Source organism: Anser cygnoides, chromosome 27, assembly GCF_040182565.1.
Source record: "Anser cygnoides isolate HZ-2024a breed goose chromosome 27, Taihu_goose_T2T_genome, whole genome shotgun sequence".
In the NCBI taxonomy this organism is placed as follows: Eukaryota; Metazoa; Chordata; class Aves; order Anseriformes; family Anatidae; genus Anser; species Anser cygnoides.
This window is the reverse complement of record NC_089899.1, coordinates 841,411-854,889: the sequence shown is the minus strand read 5'-3', so window position 1 is coordinate 854,889 and position 13,479 is coordinate 841,411. Positions and strand designations below refer to the sequence as shown.

The 13,479-nt window shown below is 72.7% G+C and overlaps 1 protein-coding gene across 2 annotated transcripts; it reads right to left on the bottom strand.

Moving 5' to 3' along the window:
- Positions 1-1,078: 1,078 nt before the first annotated feature.
- On the bottom strand, positions 1,079-13,417 carry MIDN (midnolin). 2 transcript variants are annotated; one of them, XM_066983811.1, is made up of 8 exons: positions 13,267-13,417; positions 11,364-11,589; positions 10,570-10,657; positions 10,219-10,281; positions 5,057-5,434; positions 4,619-4,751; positions 4,224-4,526; positions 1,079-2,311 (listed from the first exon to the last, which is right to left on the bottom strand). In XM_066983811.1, exons 2-8 carry the CDS (start codon positions 11,579-11,581, stop codon positions 2,049-2,051), a joined length of 1,446 nt encoding a protein of 481 aa, XP_066839912.1. In that variant the 5' UTR covers positions 11,582-11,589; positions 13,267-13,417; the 3' UTR covers positions 1,079-2,048. The 2 variants fall into 2 exon arrangements, with proteins under 2 accessions (XP_066839912.1, XP_066839913.1); XM_066983812.1 differs by lacking the exon at positions 13,267-13,417 and having other exon boundaries at positions 11,364-11,946.
- Between the last annotated feature and the right edge of the window lie 62 nt (positions 13,418-13,479).

Here is a 13,479-nt window from a genome sequence, read left to right as displayed (position 1 = left end):
CAGGGCACCCACAGGGCACCGGGGCGCACGCGGGTGCTCAGCTCACCGGGCTGTGGGACCGCAGCAGCGCTCGCCACCCCCGGCTTCCTGCCCGCTACCCGGAACGGAGCCGCCGGCCCCGCGCCCCGGCACTTTCCACCCGGGGACACGAAGGGCCTCTCCCTGCGGGAGCCAGCAGCGGGGCCAGGGGAAGCCGTGGCAGGACCGGAGCTGACGCGCATCCCCAGGGCCTTCCCCTCCCCGTCACCTTCCCCGGGGCGGGGGAAAGCCGCGGGGAAACGAAGCTGCTGCTGGTGCAGGTGGGGAAACTGAGGCAGGGCCACGCAGGGCCCTAGGGATGGAAGCCGGGCGGCGGGGCCGAGGTTCGGTGGCTGCGGGTTTGCGGCCGCCCTGACGCAGGAGGGCGGCGAGCCGGGCTGGTGGAACCGGCCGGGCTCCTGGGGCACCGGCCCAGCACGCCGGCGGGACGGGGCCCGCGGGACGGGGCAGCGCGCGAGCGGGTTCGCCCAGTTGGGTGAGCGCTGCAGAGCCCCGGGGTCCGGCGTGCCGCCAGCGCTGGGAAGGCCAGCCCCGACACGTCCCCATGGCAAGGGGGGGTGTGTGCAGCGTGGGGACCCCACCACTACGGCCGCACCGAACCCGTTCCCCCTTCCCAGGAGGAAGGCGGGGAGCTGCTGCGTCCCCCCCCCCCAAGCTTTTGGGTTTCCCTCCCTCCTGCAGGGCACGGTTGTGTATGCGAGTGCAAAACTTGGCACGGCTGCGCACATGCGTGTGCACCACATACATGCATGACCTGGTGTAGGCGTGCACCGTGATATTGCATGGCCACGTATGCCCTGCATCAGTGTGCAAGGAGGGAGCTGCAGGGGGCTGCACGCAGGCACGGCCCCAACCACACAAAGGACACCGGGAGGACGGGGGAACCCCCCAGCCCCAACAGCAAGAGCAGGCGCGGTTGCATCCAGACTGCCCAAATTTATTTCAAAAATAAAAAATAAAATATTAAAGACCGAAAGCCTCGCTCTCCCCCCCCGCCCCCCCCCCCCAAAACACACAAAAAAGACTTTTACAGACAAAAAACACATCACATGGGTTCTCTATTTGCACAGATCTCCTGACGAAAAAATCAAAGTCGGACAAGAAAAAGGATTTCTACGGCCTATGCAAGACTATGTCAGTATTGGCTCAGTCGGGTAATTAATGTCTATAAATATTAGCCCCACGGCTTGCAGACAGCCATGACCAAGTACTGGGTTTGTTTATTCATTATTTTTTTTTTTAACTCTTTTTTTTTTTCCTCCTTTAAGTTAAAAAAAATCCAACCAACCAACAGGCGGGTGGGAAAGAGCCCAGCGACTCGGCCGTTGGTCTCCGCCACGGAGGGAAGGCGCCACTTCTTCTCCCTCCGAAAAATAAAAATAATAAAAAAAAACCACCCCAAAACGAAGCCCCCCCCTACCCTCGCTGCGGCAGCGGGGCCGGTGGCGCCCAGGCACACGCGTGTCCCCCCCCGCCGCCCGCGCGGACCGGTAAAGTGCACGCGGGGCCGGGAGGGGGGGGCCGGGGAGGGGGGGGCCCAGCCCCGCAGCCGAGCAATGCTACATATAGAAGGGAAGGAAAACAAACGGCCCCCAGGCTGGTGGGGGCCCCCAGCACCTCCGAAAGAGACTTTGTCTCCTCCTGCCCGCGCCGAGGGGGCCGGGCCGCCCCCGCTGCGCCCCTCGTCACAGCCAAAGCAGCAGCTTGGAGCCCCCGGGCAGCACCGGGAGCCGGGCTCCCCCCGGCTGGGGCAGGGGAGGAGGCTGGGGGGGGGGGGGGCAGCTCCTGCCCCGGACCCTCCCCAAAGCAGGGAGGAGGCTGCCCCAGCTGCCCACCCCCCTCAGACCACCCCCCCCCCATTGAAACGGTCTCCCCGGCGCAGCCACGTCCGCAGGAGCCGGCAAATCTAGAGGAGATCTGGCCCACGAAAACAGAAACGAGACCCCCCCCCCCCGGGGGGGGCGCCCCCCTCCCGGCAGAGTCCGCGGCCCCGGGGCGCCGGCACGGCTCTATGCTACGACGAACTCGGACTTCATGTCCGCCTTGACCTCCGGCTTCCAGACCGAGTCCTCGAAGTCCAGGTCGAGGCTGCCCTCGCTGGAGACGCTGCTGTTGCTGTTGGTGCGGCTGGACTTGCGGTTGGGCAGCCAGTGGTAGGGGGCGCGGGCGTCCCGGCGCGCCTTCCTGCGCAGCCGCTTCTGCTGCATCAGCAGCTGCAGCCGCTCCACCTTGCAGCGCGTCGCCCGGTTCTCCGTCTGCCGCAAGCGGTCGCCTGCGAGGGCGAAAGGGGGGGGCACGGCGTCACCAAGGGGCGTGCTGACCGTGCACGGCGCCCGCGGCGACCCGAAATCGGTCCTGGGGGGGGCGGGGGGGCGCAGGGCGTGGGACCCCATCCCTTTCCCTCCAGACAGGGTCCAAGGAGCCCGTGCCGCGGTGCCGGCCCCGCTGCGGCATGTGGGAGGATGAAGAGCCAGGGAGAGGGAGGAAGAAGGGAACCCGCTCGGTGACAAACGTGGCTGGGGGAGCGCCGAAGCCCCAGCCGCAACTGCAGGGGGCTCAGGATGCAGCGACTCCGCTGTGCCTCCTGCCTCAGTTTCCCCAGCACGGGGCCGTGGCTGAAGCATCAGCACCAGACCTCGTCACCCCAACAGCCCCGCATGAACACAGCGGGTAAAAGCCCCCAGCTGATGCCACCTCCAAGCAGGGCGCATCGCACCAGTCCCCAGCGCTGCCTGGCTGGGGCAACTGGGACCCGAGCTGGTCCCTGGGGCTGGGGACAGGGCCCAGGCAGCGGGGCAGCCCCGCGCACAGACCAAAACTGAGGGTTTTGGCATCGCCTGCTGGAGCACGGGTGGAAAAAACACACCAGATATGGGGGGGGGCATGGAGCAGGGACACGCAGGTGGCCCTGGCACAAGTGCCACCAGGTCGGGGACAGGGGCTGCCCCCACATCCCCTACCCACGGCACCTTGCTGGGAATTCCACCTCCCCAAAAGGTGCCCCGGGGCTGGGGGTGGCCCTGGCCGCACGGGGTGAGCCCAGCCTGGCTTATCAAGCAGCAAGGGGAGGGGGGGGGCACAGGTTCCCCCCCACCAACGCACCCCCACCAAGAGGCGCAGGTGGCCCTGGGAAGCCCCGGGGTGGCGGTGGCACAGCGGGGCCCCGGCCACGTCACCGAGGGCTGGGACCAGGCACGGAGCCACCCCCAGCTGGGGGACCTGCCCCCCCCCCCAGGACCAGGAGAGAAGGAAGAGAAAAAAGCAAGGGGAGAGCAAGGACCCCCCCCGGTTTCAGTTCTTTTCTCTACGCAAATCGGGGAGGGGGGGGGGGGGCAGGGTGCGCGCCTTTGGGCGCCTTCCGGCCTCGGGGCGCGCAGGTGTGCACCCTGTGAGCACGGGGGGGAGGCTGCGGGAACCAGCCTGCCTGTGTCCCCCCCCGGGAAACCCGCCCTCGCCCCCCTCACGGCGTGCTGTGACCAAGGGGGTGGGAGCTGTCATTGTCACCTCCCCCTCCCCCCAAAGCACCACCCACACGGCAGGGCACGGGGACAAGGACGGGGACACCGCAGCCGCCGGTGCCTGGGGGTGCGAAAAAAGCAGCACCGAGAAGGGGGGGGGGGGCAACGGGGAGGGAGGTGCCGGGGGGGGGGGTGGGGGCAGCACGACGTGCGGGGGCGCTGCCTCGGTGTCCCCCCATGGGACGTGTCCCCACAGCTGTCCCCAGGGCTGGGACGGATCTGGGGCAGCGCCGCGGTGGCAGCTGCTGGGAGAGGAGGAAGAGGAAGAAGGAAAAAACCCCAGGGGAGGAGAGGAGGCGGCGCAGAGCCCCGAGCCCGCAGGCAGGAGGCTGCTCCCTTGGGACAGGCGACAATCTTGACCCCCTGGCACCGTGTCCCCAAATCCTGAGCACCCGGGGGGCTCCGCAGGGGACCCCCCCAAGGCCAGCGGTGCAGCATGGGGCACCTGTCCGCCCCCCAAGGGGAGGGTACCCCCAGAAAACGTCCCCTAATTACCACAGCTCACCACCCAAAGCGCTGCAGGAAGTTAACCCTTTGGGGAAAAATGGGGGGGAGGAGAGTGGGGCCAGCTCCGGGCTCTGCAGGGACCCCCCCAGCCAGGAACCCGGACGGGATGGGACGGGTCTGAGCGCGGATCCCAAATCCCCGGCGCGCCCCCGTGCTCACCGCTGGGCTTGCACATCCGGATCTGGCTTTGGCACTGGACGACGGGGTGCAGGGGCGGGGAGGCCGCGGCCGCCGGCAGCGGCTCTGAGGTAGTTTTGGTGGCGAGGTCCGGGGACGAGGGGGGCGAGGAGGAGGAAGAGGAGGAGGAGGAGAACTGCGTCTGGCAGCGGAGCTGCGCCAGGGACTGGGGCATGCCCTGGTAGTGTCGCGTGGCGCTGAGGAGGTCGTTCAGGATCTGCAGGATGGTGCCGATGTCCCGCCGCGGCCGCCCGCTGCTGTCCTGGCAGTTGGGGTGCAAAGTGCCTGCGGGGGGGGGGAAGGCAGAAAGGACGTGAGGACCCCCTCCCATGGGAACCCGCAGCCCCCTGCCGCCCCCAGCGCTGCCCAGTACCTACCGGAGAAGGTCCCTGAGAAGACCCCAGGCGCGTGGTTGACGAAGCTCTCGATGACGGCCCCAGGTTTGCGGGAGCGGGCGCTCGGGGCAGGGCTGCTGCCCGCGGGGGAGCCGCTGTGCGTGCTGCAGTCCACCTGCACGCGGGGAGAGACGCGGCATCAGCCTCCGGAGGCACGCAGGACCACACATCGCCCCGACCCCATGCCCTCTGCCCCCCCAAAACAGCCAGGACCCCCCCACACCCCCCTGCCCGGCACGGAGCAGGGCCAGCAGCCACCTCCAGGGTTTGGCCAGGGGGGGATAAGCAGCACCCAGCTTTGCTCCCCTACCCCAAAGCTATGAACCCTGGCACCCCGACACCCCCCCAACACACGGTAGCAGCCTGACCCCCCCCCCCCCCCCAAAACACTACCCACGGCAGCCCCCCACCCTGACCCACCTCTGAGCAGGAGGACACCACGCTGCTGTTCACCGTCTGCGCGCTGGCCCCGTGCGACCGGAACATCCCAGCGGTGACGGGAGCGGGGTGGGGGGCGTTACAGTACACGGGGGGGGCTGGCGTGGGGCTGGGGGCCGGGCTCTGCTGGCACGCGGGCACCACGGGGATGCGGGCGAAGCCGGAGCCGGCGCCGCCGTGCAGCATCCGGCAGTGGGGGCTGGCGGCGGCCCCCGCCTCGCCGCGGCTGGCGATGACGTGCCGGTGCTGGAGCTGCCCGCTGCTCTGCTGGGCCGCCAGCTGGAGCTGCACGAACATCATATGGTCGCCCACGCGCAGGGCCAGGGTGAGCGGGGAGCGTCCCGACAAGAAGTCGTTGACCTGGGGAGGAGAGGAGAAGGAGCGCCGTCAGCACCGGCAGCAGCGCCGCGTGCGGCCAGCCCGGGCACCCCGTCCCCTCCCCGCAGCGATCCCCAGGGACACGCGGGGCCGGGCGGGAGGCGAAGGGGCGACCCCTTCCCGTGCCAGGCTGGCAGGGAGGTGAGCGCGGCCGCGTCCCCGCGCGACCCCAGCCCGGTGCCAGCTCCCTCAGCTGACAGCGCCGGGTTATTTTCCTTCATCCCCCCCCCCCCCCCCCCCCCCCCCCGTCCTCCCCCCGCCCTTTATCTCCCAGCACAAAGCCGCCGTGCCCGCCCTCCGCGGCACCGATCCCGCTGCAGCGCCGCTGCTGCCGCCAGCGCCGCCGGGCAGGGACGGGGCCGCGGCTGCCGCCCACCCCGGGAGCCGGCGGCGCAGCTGCAGCACCCCCACCCTGCCCACCCCCGGGGGGGTGGGGGGGGCCACAGGGGGGGCTGCTTCGCCACAAGGACGGGGAGGGGGTAGGTGAGGACATGCCGGGTCCTCGCTGCGCTCATTGCCACGGCTTCGGGCTAGCGGGCAGGGGATGGCAGCCCCCCACCTCTATCCCCCCCCCCTCATAAAGCCCAAGCCTGGGGGGGGGGGGTTAGGCCCGGCTGCAGGCTTGGCCCCTGCCCCCCCCAGAGGCCCCCGCCGCAGGCAGGTGATGGAGCAGCTGCAGCACGGAGCTGAGACAAGAGCAGGGCCTGACCCTGCCCAGATCACAGCGCTGGAGGAGGGGAGGAGTGGGGGACAATCCCCACCATCTGCTGCCCCCCCCCCCCCCTTCAACTCAGCCCCCCAGGAGGCATAAATCACCCGAGACTGGAGCCACGGAGAAACAGGGGCACCCCTCCAGCACTGCTCAGCACTCCCCCAGCACCCCAGGGGGGATGAAAGGGCTGTGCCCCCCCCCCCCCCCCCCCCAATGCCCCCCTCTCTCCCTGTGCTTTCGTGAGCATTGCTGGGGGGGGAGGGGGGGGTCACACCTCTCACCCCCGCCACGCGGCGGGCTGAAGGGCGCAGGCTCACACCCAGGCCGGCCGTGGGCAGGACACGGGGTCACAGCTCACGGGGATGACGCCGCCACCGCCCCCCGGCTTCCCCGGCCCATCACGTGCGGCGCCGTGCCCGGCTCCCGGCAGACGTCACCCACCCACACCCCCCCCGGCAGCATCACCCACGGCACGGGGGGACCCCAGGAGCCGTGCTCCGACCCCCCCCGCCCCCACCCCCCGACCCCCAGCCGAGGGCCGGCGCCTCAGGCAGAGCGCAGCCCCCAGCACCCTGCGCCGGCCCCGTCCCGGCTCCCCCGCGCCCCGCTGGCGCGGAGGCCGCTTCTGAGAAGCCGTGGGAAAAGCAGCTTTAAAAATACCAGCAGCAAAGCCCCGAGCATGTCAGGCGGAGGCTGCAGAGGAAGAGGTGGGCGTGAAGGAGACACTGCAGCTCTGGACACGGAGGTTACGGGGCGAGGGGGCGGGAGAGGACGGCGCTCGTGCACGGGGACAGGCTCAGGCACACGTGTGCGTGCACGGCGCCTGGCCCTGGGAAAGGGGCCCCATGCAGACCCCCCCCCCCCCCCGATTCCCTCCTACGGGGGGTTCAGGATGGAGCACGCAGGACCGGCAGCTCCAACCCCCCGAATGCGGCGTGCTGCCCCCATCCATCGGCCACCGCTGCCTCTGCTCGGCCACCGAAGCCTCCCCAGCCCCATGGTGGCCCCCGGGGAACGGGGTCTGCTCACAGCCCTCCTGTGAGCAAGGGGCACGCAGAGCCCCCCCCGTTCTGATCCCCAGCATCACCACTGCCCTCATTCTGTCCCGTCCCCCCCCCCCCCACACCCCCCCCCCGAGCACGGCGAGGGCTCGCTCAGCCCATGGGGAGCCCCGCGCGCCTCCTGGGGGCCCCCTGACGTCAGCGGGCGCCCGAGGCGGCCTCGCGGCTCCATCTGACTCACACCTGCCTCGGCGCCCTGCCTGACCCCTCGCCGGCGCTGGGAGAAACCAGAGAGCCCCAAACCCACGCCGAGCCCAGCGCCGGGTGCTTCCCGCAGCACCCACAATAACCCCTTCCTCCCCGGGCGGCGGCGGCGGGGGTCCCACCACCCCACAATCCCCCCCCCCCCCCCCAGAACAGGGCGGCTGGGAGCAGCAGGAGCGCAGCAGGAGCGCAGCTCTGGGGCTCCCAGCACCCGCCCCCACGCCGCTGCCACCCCCCCGGCAAAACCAGGCCGCTCCAATGCAAACACGTCCCACCCAGCCGCCTGCTCGGCCGCCCACGGCCGGCCGGGGAGGACCCTGTCCCTCCCAACCCGCTCCGCCACAGGGGCTGGGAGCGGGGACAGCCCTGCCGGGAGGGGGGCTGGGGGCAGCCGGTCCCCAAACGCCACTGCCCGGGGGTCCCCCGGGACCCCGCCACGTCCCCGCAGGGGACCCGGCTGCGTTGCGCCGGGCTCTGGGCCCGCAGGGATGGGGCAAGTGTCTCCCGACTGCTTCTGAGAAATGCCGATGACTCAGAGAACGCCGCATTCCCGCCTCGCTCCAACGCCTGGCCCCGCATAACCCCGGCCCCCAGCCCCAAACCACCCCCCCACGGGGGCACGCAGGGGCACCGGGAGCTGCCCCCCACCCGGAGGGGCCGTGCTGTCCCCTGTCACCACCTCTCCCAGGCAGGGATGCCCAGCACCCCCCCCAGAAATGCAGGCAGGCTGCGCTGCCGTGCTCCCTGGCAGCTCCATAAGGGAAAGGCCAGCCCAGACCAAGAAAAAGCTGGGGGGAGGGAGCAGGAAATAAGCCCCCCCAGCCCCTGCAGGCTTTCAGGCGAGCTCTCCAGCCGGGCGCAGCTGCAGCCGACAGCTGGGACCCCGCCGCCTGCTCCTGCGCTCGCCCCGCCGCTGCTTGGGGTTTTTTCCATGCCAAGCAGGGCAGAGGGCCAGAGCCCCTCGGCCACCGTTGAGAAATCGCATTCCTCCGGCCACAGCCCCCGGCAGGGCAGGATGCATCCCCACCCCCCCCACGGTCCCCAGCACGGCCACACTGGGACAGGGACAGGGCTGCGGGGACGAGAGGCGCCTGCCCGCACCGGGGCTGCGGGCGCAGCTCCCTGGAAAGCGGGGGCAGCCGCCCCCCCCCCCCCCCCCCCCCCCCACGTCCTTCCAGGAAGGCCCCGCAGCGCCCGGCGTCACCTCCTGCCCGGCCACCACTTCCCGATGGCACCTGGGCAGGGGGTGACAGCGCCCGGCCCCCCGCCACCCCCAGAGGAAGTCGGCGCAGCGCTCCCTGCGCTGCCGGAGGATGCGTGACGCAGGCAGCGCCGAGCAAAGCATGAATGAGAGGAGTGGTTTCCTGCCCCCCCCCCCTCCCTCCCCCCCCCTCCGCCCCCCAGGTGCTGGCGGTTCCTCCTGCGCAGCCCCGGCTTCCTGAATCACCGACCCTGGAGGAACCTGCAGCAGGCAGGGAGGCGCAGAGCTGCTTCCCCCCGCCCGACGGGAGCCGTGCTGGGTGGTACGAGGCCGGGAGCAGAGCTGCCCCCCCCCCCCCCCAAGGGGCACCCCCTGAGCCCCCCCTGCTCCAGGCTCCTCCCTGGCCCCCAGCACACAGCACCTCCCCGGGGTGCTGCGCAGCCCTGCCATAGACCACCGCACCCCGATGCTGGCACCCACAGCGGGCCCCCCACCCAAAAAGCAGCTCCAAGGGGGGGGGCGTGGGGGGAAGGAGCCAACCCCTGCTGCAGGACCCCGTGTCCAAGCTCATTCACCCCACGCAGGGTTAAAAGCAGCCGCCGAAAGTCAAGGTCACCCCGGGCAGCCAAGGGCACCATGGGTCACCAAAGGTCCCCCCGGCAGGGGTGTCCCCACGGGGGCAGGGGGGGGGAGGTACAGCCATGCCCCAGCCGAGCCCCCTGTGCTCAGCCCCCTCCTCCAGATCCAGCGAGGCAGGCATTAAAAAAAAAAAAAAAAGCCTTTTAAAAACAAGCTGCGGCGCTGGCCGGAAGGGAAGGAAGGAGCTGAGCAGCAATAATAAAGGGGCTGAAAACAAAGGAGCGGGGCCTGCGCGGCTGGGGGTAAATTCCACCTTCGCGGAGGCAGGCGGCTGCGCGCGCACCCGCGGCGGCTCCCCCGGCCCTGGGAACGCTTCCTCCCCCGGGACCCCCCCCCCCCCCGCCGCCTCCCGCGCTCGAGGCCGCCCCAGCCAAGAAACTTCGCAGCTCTCCCAAACGCGGCCTCCGCCAGCGCCGCCCCCGCGCCCCCTCCTCAGCGCCCCGGCACAAGGCCGCCACCGCGCCGGGGCTCCGCACCGCAACGCCAGGCTGCGAGCATTTTTTTTTTCCCCCCTCCTTCCCCCTTTCTCTCCCCCCCCCCCCCACGCAAGGACGGGTCCAAGGGGATGGGGAAAGCGCTCCGGGAGGGGAAGCCGAGCTCCGCAGCCCGCGGTGGGGGGGGGGGGCTCAGCCCCGCGCCCCCCGGCCGGGCTGGCCGCCGACCTGCTGCGTGACCTTGGGTGAGTCACGGCACCTCCCAGCCTCTGCCCTCCCGGCCCTGCGGTGTTTGGGCTGCGAGCGGCAGCGTGGGACCTCCCCGCCCGGGTGCTGGGCACGATGACGGAGCCAGCCCCGGGCACCACCCTCAGCGCCCCCACCCCTGCCGGGGGTGCAGCCGGAGCGAGGCGCCCGCCCGGGGAGGGGACGAGGAGCGAGGCCGCGGCCGGCCCTCCCCCCCCCAGCGCCCCGCAGAGCCCTTTGTCTCCCGCAGCCGGCAGCCAGCCTCTCACCTGAGTTTCAGTCAAGCTTTCCAGGGCTTGCATCACCGACTGCTCTGGCCTGGACGCCTGGGACTAGGGGGGGAGGAAAGGGAAAAAAAAAAAGAGAGGGGGTTATTAACATTACAAACGCAGAGAAGGAGGGGGCGGCTGTGCGGCAGGAGGGAGGGCTGACATGTCACTTCCACTATTTCTACACCAGCCCTGAGAAAGCCCTGAAACATTAAACCCGGCGCCCAGCCCAGCCTCCCCCAGGGCTGGGGCAGCAGAGCCGGGGGCTGCCAGCACCTCCTCGCCCGGGGCTTTAATAATACACGGGCACGAGTGGGAGCGAGGGGGGGGGGACAGCGCGAGGCCGCTTACCATCAGGCCGGCCTCCACGGTGGGCACCAGCGTCAGCTTGCTTCCTTCCACGACCCCCAGGTCCTGCAGCTTCCCGGAGCTGAGGCGGCTGCGGGGGGAGAGCGGCCGGGTGGGTGCCACAGGCGAGGGCAGCGCAGCCCCGCGGGCGGCAGATGGGGGGGGGGGGGGGGGCACAGCGGCCCCAATCCCTGCTGATTCCGGGGGCTGAGCCCCCTCCGGCACCCCCACCCCGAGCGCTCCCAGCACCCATCTGCCTCCCCCATGCACCCCGGCTGCAGCCGGCCCCCCCCCCCCCCCATGCACGCAGGGTGCTGGGACCCCCCCTTCCCTGCAGGGTGCAGGCGGTGGCTGGCCGGGGGGGGGCTCAGCAGACAGGAGCACGTCGGGCTCCCCCCCCCACCCCCTTCAAGTTGCTCGGGGCCGGCTGCGGGCAGGGGCAGGGGGGGCGCAGAGCCCCCGAGCCGTCGGCTCCGCTCCGGAGGCGGCCGCGGGGGGAGCGCTGCTGCCCCCCCCCCAACCTTTGTCAGACAAAGGACTCCCCCTCCCCTCGCCCCCCAGCAACCGCCCCCGGGCTGGGGGGGGCCGGGGCCGCGCCGCCGCCGAAGTTGAGCCCAGAACAAAGGGCAGGGCCCGGCCCCGGCCCCCGAGGGGGCACGGCCGGGAGCCTCCCCCCGCCCCGCTCCCCCCCCCCCCCAGGGCCCCCTCGGCGCGGGGCCGAGCCGGGGGCGAGGGGACGCCCCCGCGGCCGGGGGATGGGGCCGGGCCGGGCCGTGCCGAGCCGAGCCGAGCCCTACCTCTCTTTGTGCAGCAGAGCCAGCCGCTCCTTCGGCACCTTGAGGCGCTGGGACAGGCGCCGCTTCAGCCCCTCCACCGTCTCCTCGGCGGGCACGGCGAGCTCATAGCGGGTGCCGGTGGTGGTGTTGATGCACAGGTTCATGGGGGGCTCGCCGGGGAGCCCCTCGCAGGCGGCAGCCCCGCGGCTGCAGCTCCTGGCGCCGGGCTGCGGGTCCATCCGCCGACCTGCGGGGGCAGCGGTGCTCGGTGCCGGCGGCGGACAAAGGAGGGCCGGGGCCGCTCCGCCGAGACCCGCGGGGGCTCCGGTTCCGCTCCGGGTGCTCGGGGCCCGACCGGAGCCTCGCGGGCGGGGAACCGGCGGAGGAGAGGGGGAGGGGGGGCGCGGGGACCCTCCCGGGAGCGAAATAATCAAAAATTAAATAATAAAAAAAAAAATATAAAAAAAATAAAAGCGGATCCCCGGGGCCTGCTCGGTGCCTCCGCAGCTGCCCGCCCGCTCGGGCCGGGGCCGGGGCCGGGCCCGGGGCTCGGAGGCGCTGGGGCTGTGCCCGCGGCCGGACCCGAACCGGCAGCGCCGCCGCCGCCGCCGCGCGGAGCCGTGGAAGCGGCGGGCGGGGGGCGGGGGCGGCGCAAAGTAGCAGCGGCCCCGGGGCGGGGCCTCGCCCTCATTCACTCCGGCTCCGCCGGCGGCCGCGGCCAATGGGAGCTCGCCCAGCGCCCGGCCGCCCGCGGTGGCGGCCAATGGCGGCCGAGCTCCGGCTCCCCACGTGGCCCGGCGGGAGGGCGGCCCCGGCCGGATTCCTCCCGCCCACGCGGCCGCGCGGCCCCGCCCCCCGCCGCCCCCCGCGCGCCCTCGCGCCTCGCGGCCATTCATAAGCCCGGGGCCGCACAACAAAGGGCCCGGCGCGGCCCCGCCACCGGGCCGGGATGGGGGGGGGGGGGGGGGGGACAACGGCCCCGCCGGGGCCGGCTCCGGGAGAAGGACCCGGGGGCGGAGGGGTTGGAGCGGGACGCGGCGGAGCGGCGGCCGCCAGCGTGCGGGGGGAACCGGGGGGGGGTCCGGCACCGGGGGAGGGGCCGGGCGGGACCCGGAGCCCCCGGGGACACCGGGGCGGAAAGGGCGGGGGGGGCCGCGCACAGTCACCCGCGCCCGGTCACGCCCGCCCGGTCACACGCACCCGCCCGGTCACCCTCCCGGTGACGCCGTTAGGGCCGAGGGGATCTGCCCCGGTGGGGCTGGGCCCCCCCCGGCACGGTCCCGCTGCGGCCCCCCCCGCAACGAGCCCTGGCCCCGCAATGCCCCGGTCCCGGCAGCGCGGGGGGAGCCGGCCCGGGGGGCGAGGGGGGGGGGCTATGAGTCAGCAAAGCGCGGGCGCCCTCTGCCGGCCCCGCCGCGCCTCCAACGCCCCGGGGGGGCCCGCAGCGGGGGGGGCCCGGCCGGGACACCGGGAGCCCGGCCGCGCTGTGTCCCGGGGCCGCTGCCCGCCCTCCCGCCCCGAGCGACCCCGGCCCGGCAGCTCCGCGTCCCCCGAGGGGCCGGGGCTGGGGGCGAGGGGCCGCTCCCCGGCCGGGGGGGGCAGATCGGGACGCCCCCTCCCCGGGCAGCCCGAGCTCGGGTCACCGGCCGCTGTGCCCGGGCGCCGGAGGCAAACCGCGAGATGGCGAGGGCACCGACGGCGGGGCTGTGGGGGGGGGTCCCGGACACCCGGAGCGGGGGGGGCTCCGCCGCGTCCCCCCACCCAGAACGGCCGCTCCCGGGCAAGCGCCCCCCCCCCAGCCCCCGGCACGGAGCCGCTCAACGGAAACCGACCGAGCCCCAGCTCCCCCCCCCAGCCCCCAAACCCAGCCCGGCCCCGACGGCCGGGGCCCCCCCGACGGCTCGGCCCGCCCCACCCCACTCACCGTGCCCGGAGCGCGGCCCCGCGGTTCCCCGGCGCGGCTGGAGCTCGGCTGCCTCCGGCGGGGGGGGGGGGGGAGGGTAAGAAAGAAGCGTCCCGGGGAGGGCCGGTGGCGGAGGGCTCGGGCCCCGCTGCGCTTCCCCCTGCGAGCGCTGGAGCCGGCCCGAGCGCAGCCCTGACGCGGAGCTGCCGGGGAGGTGCCCCAAGTTTTATCCCG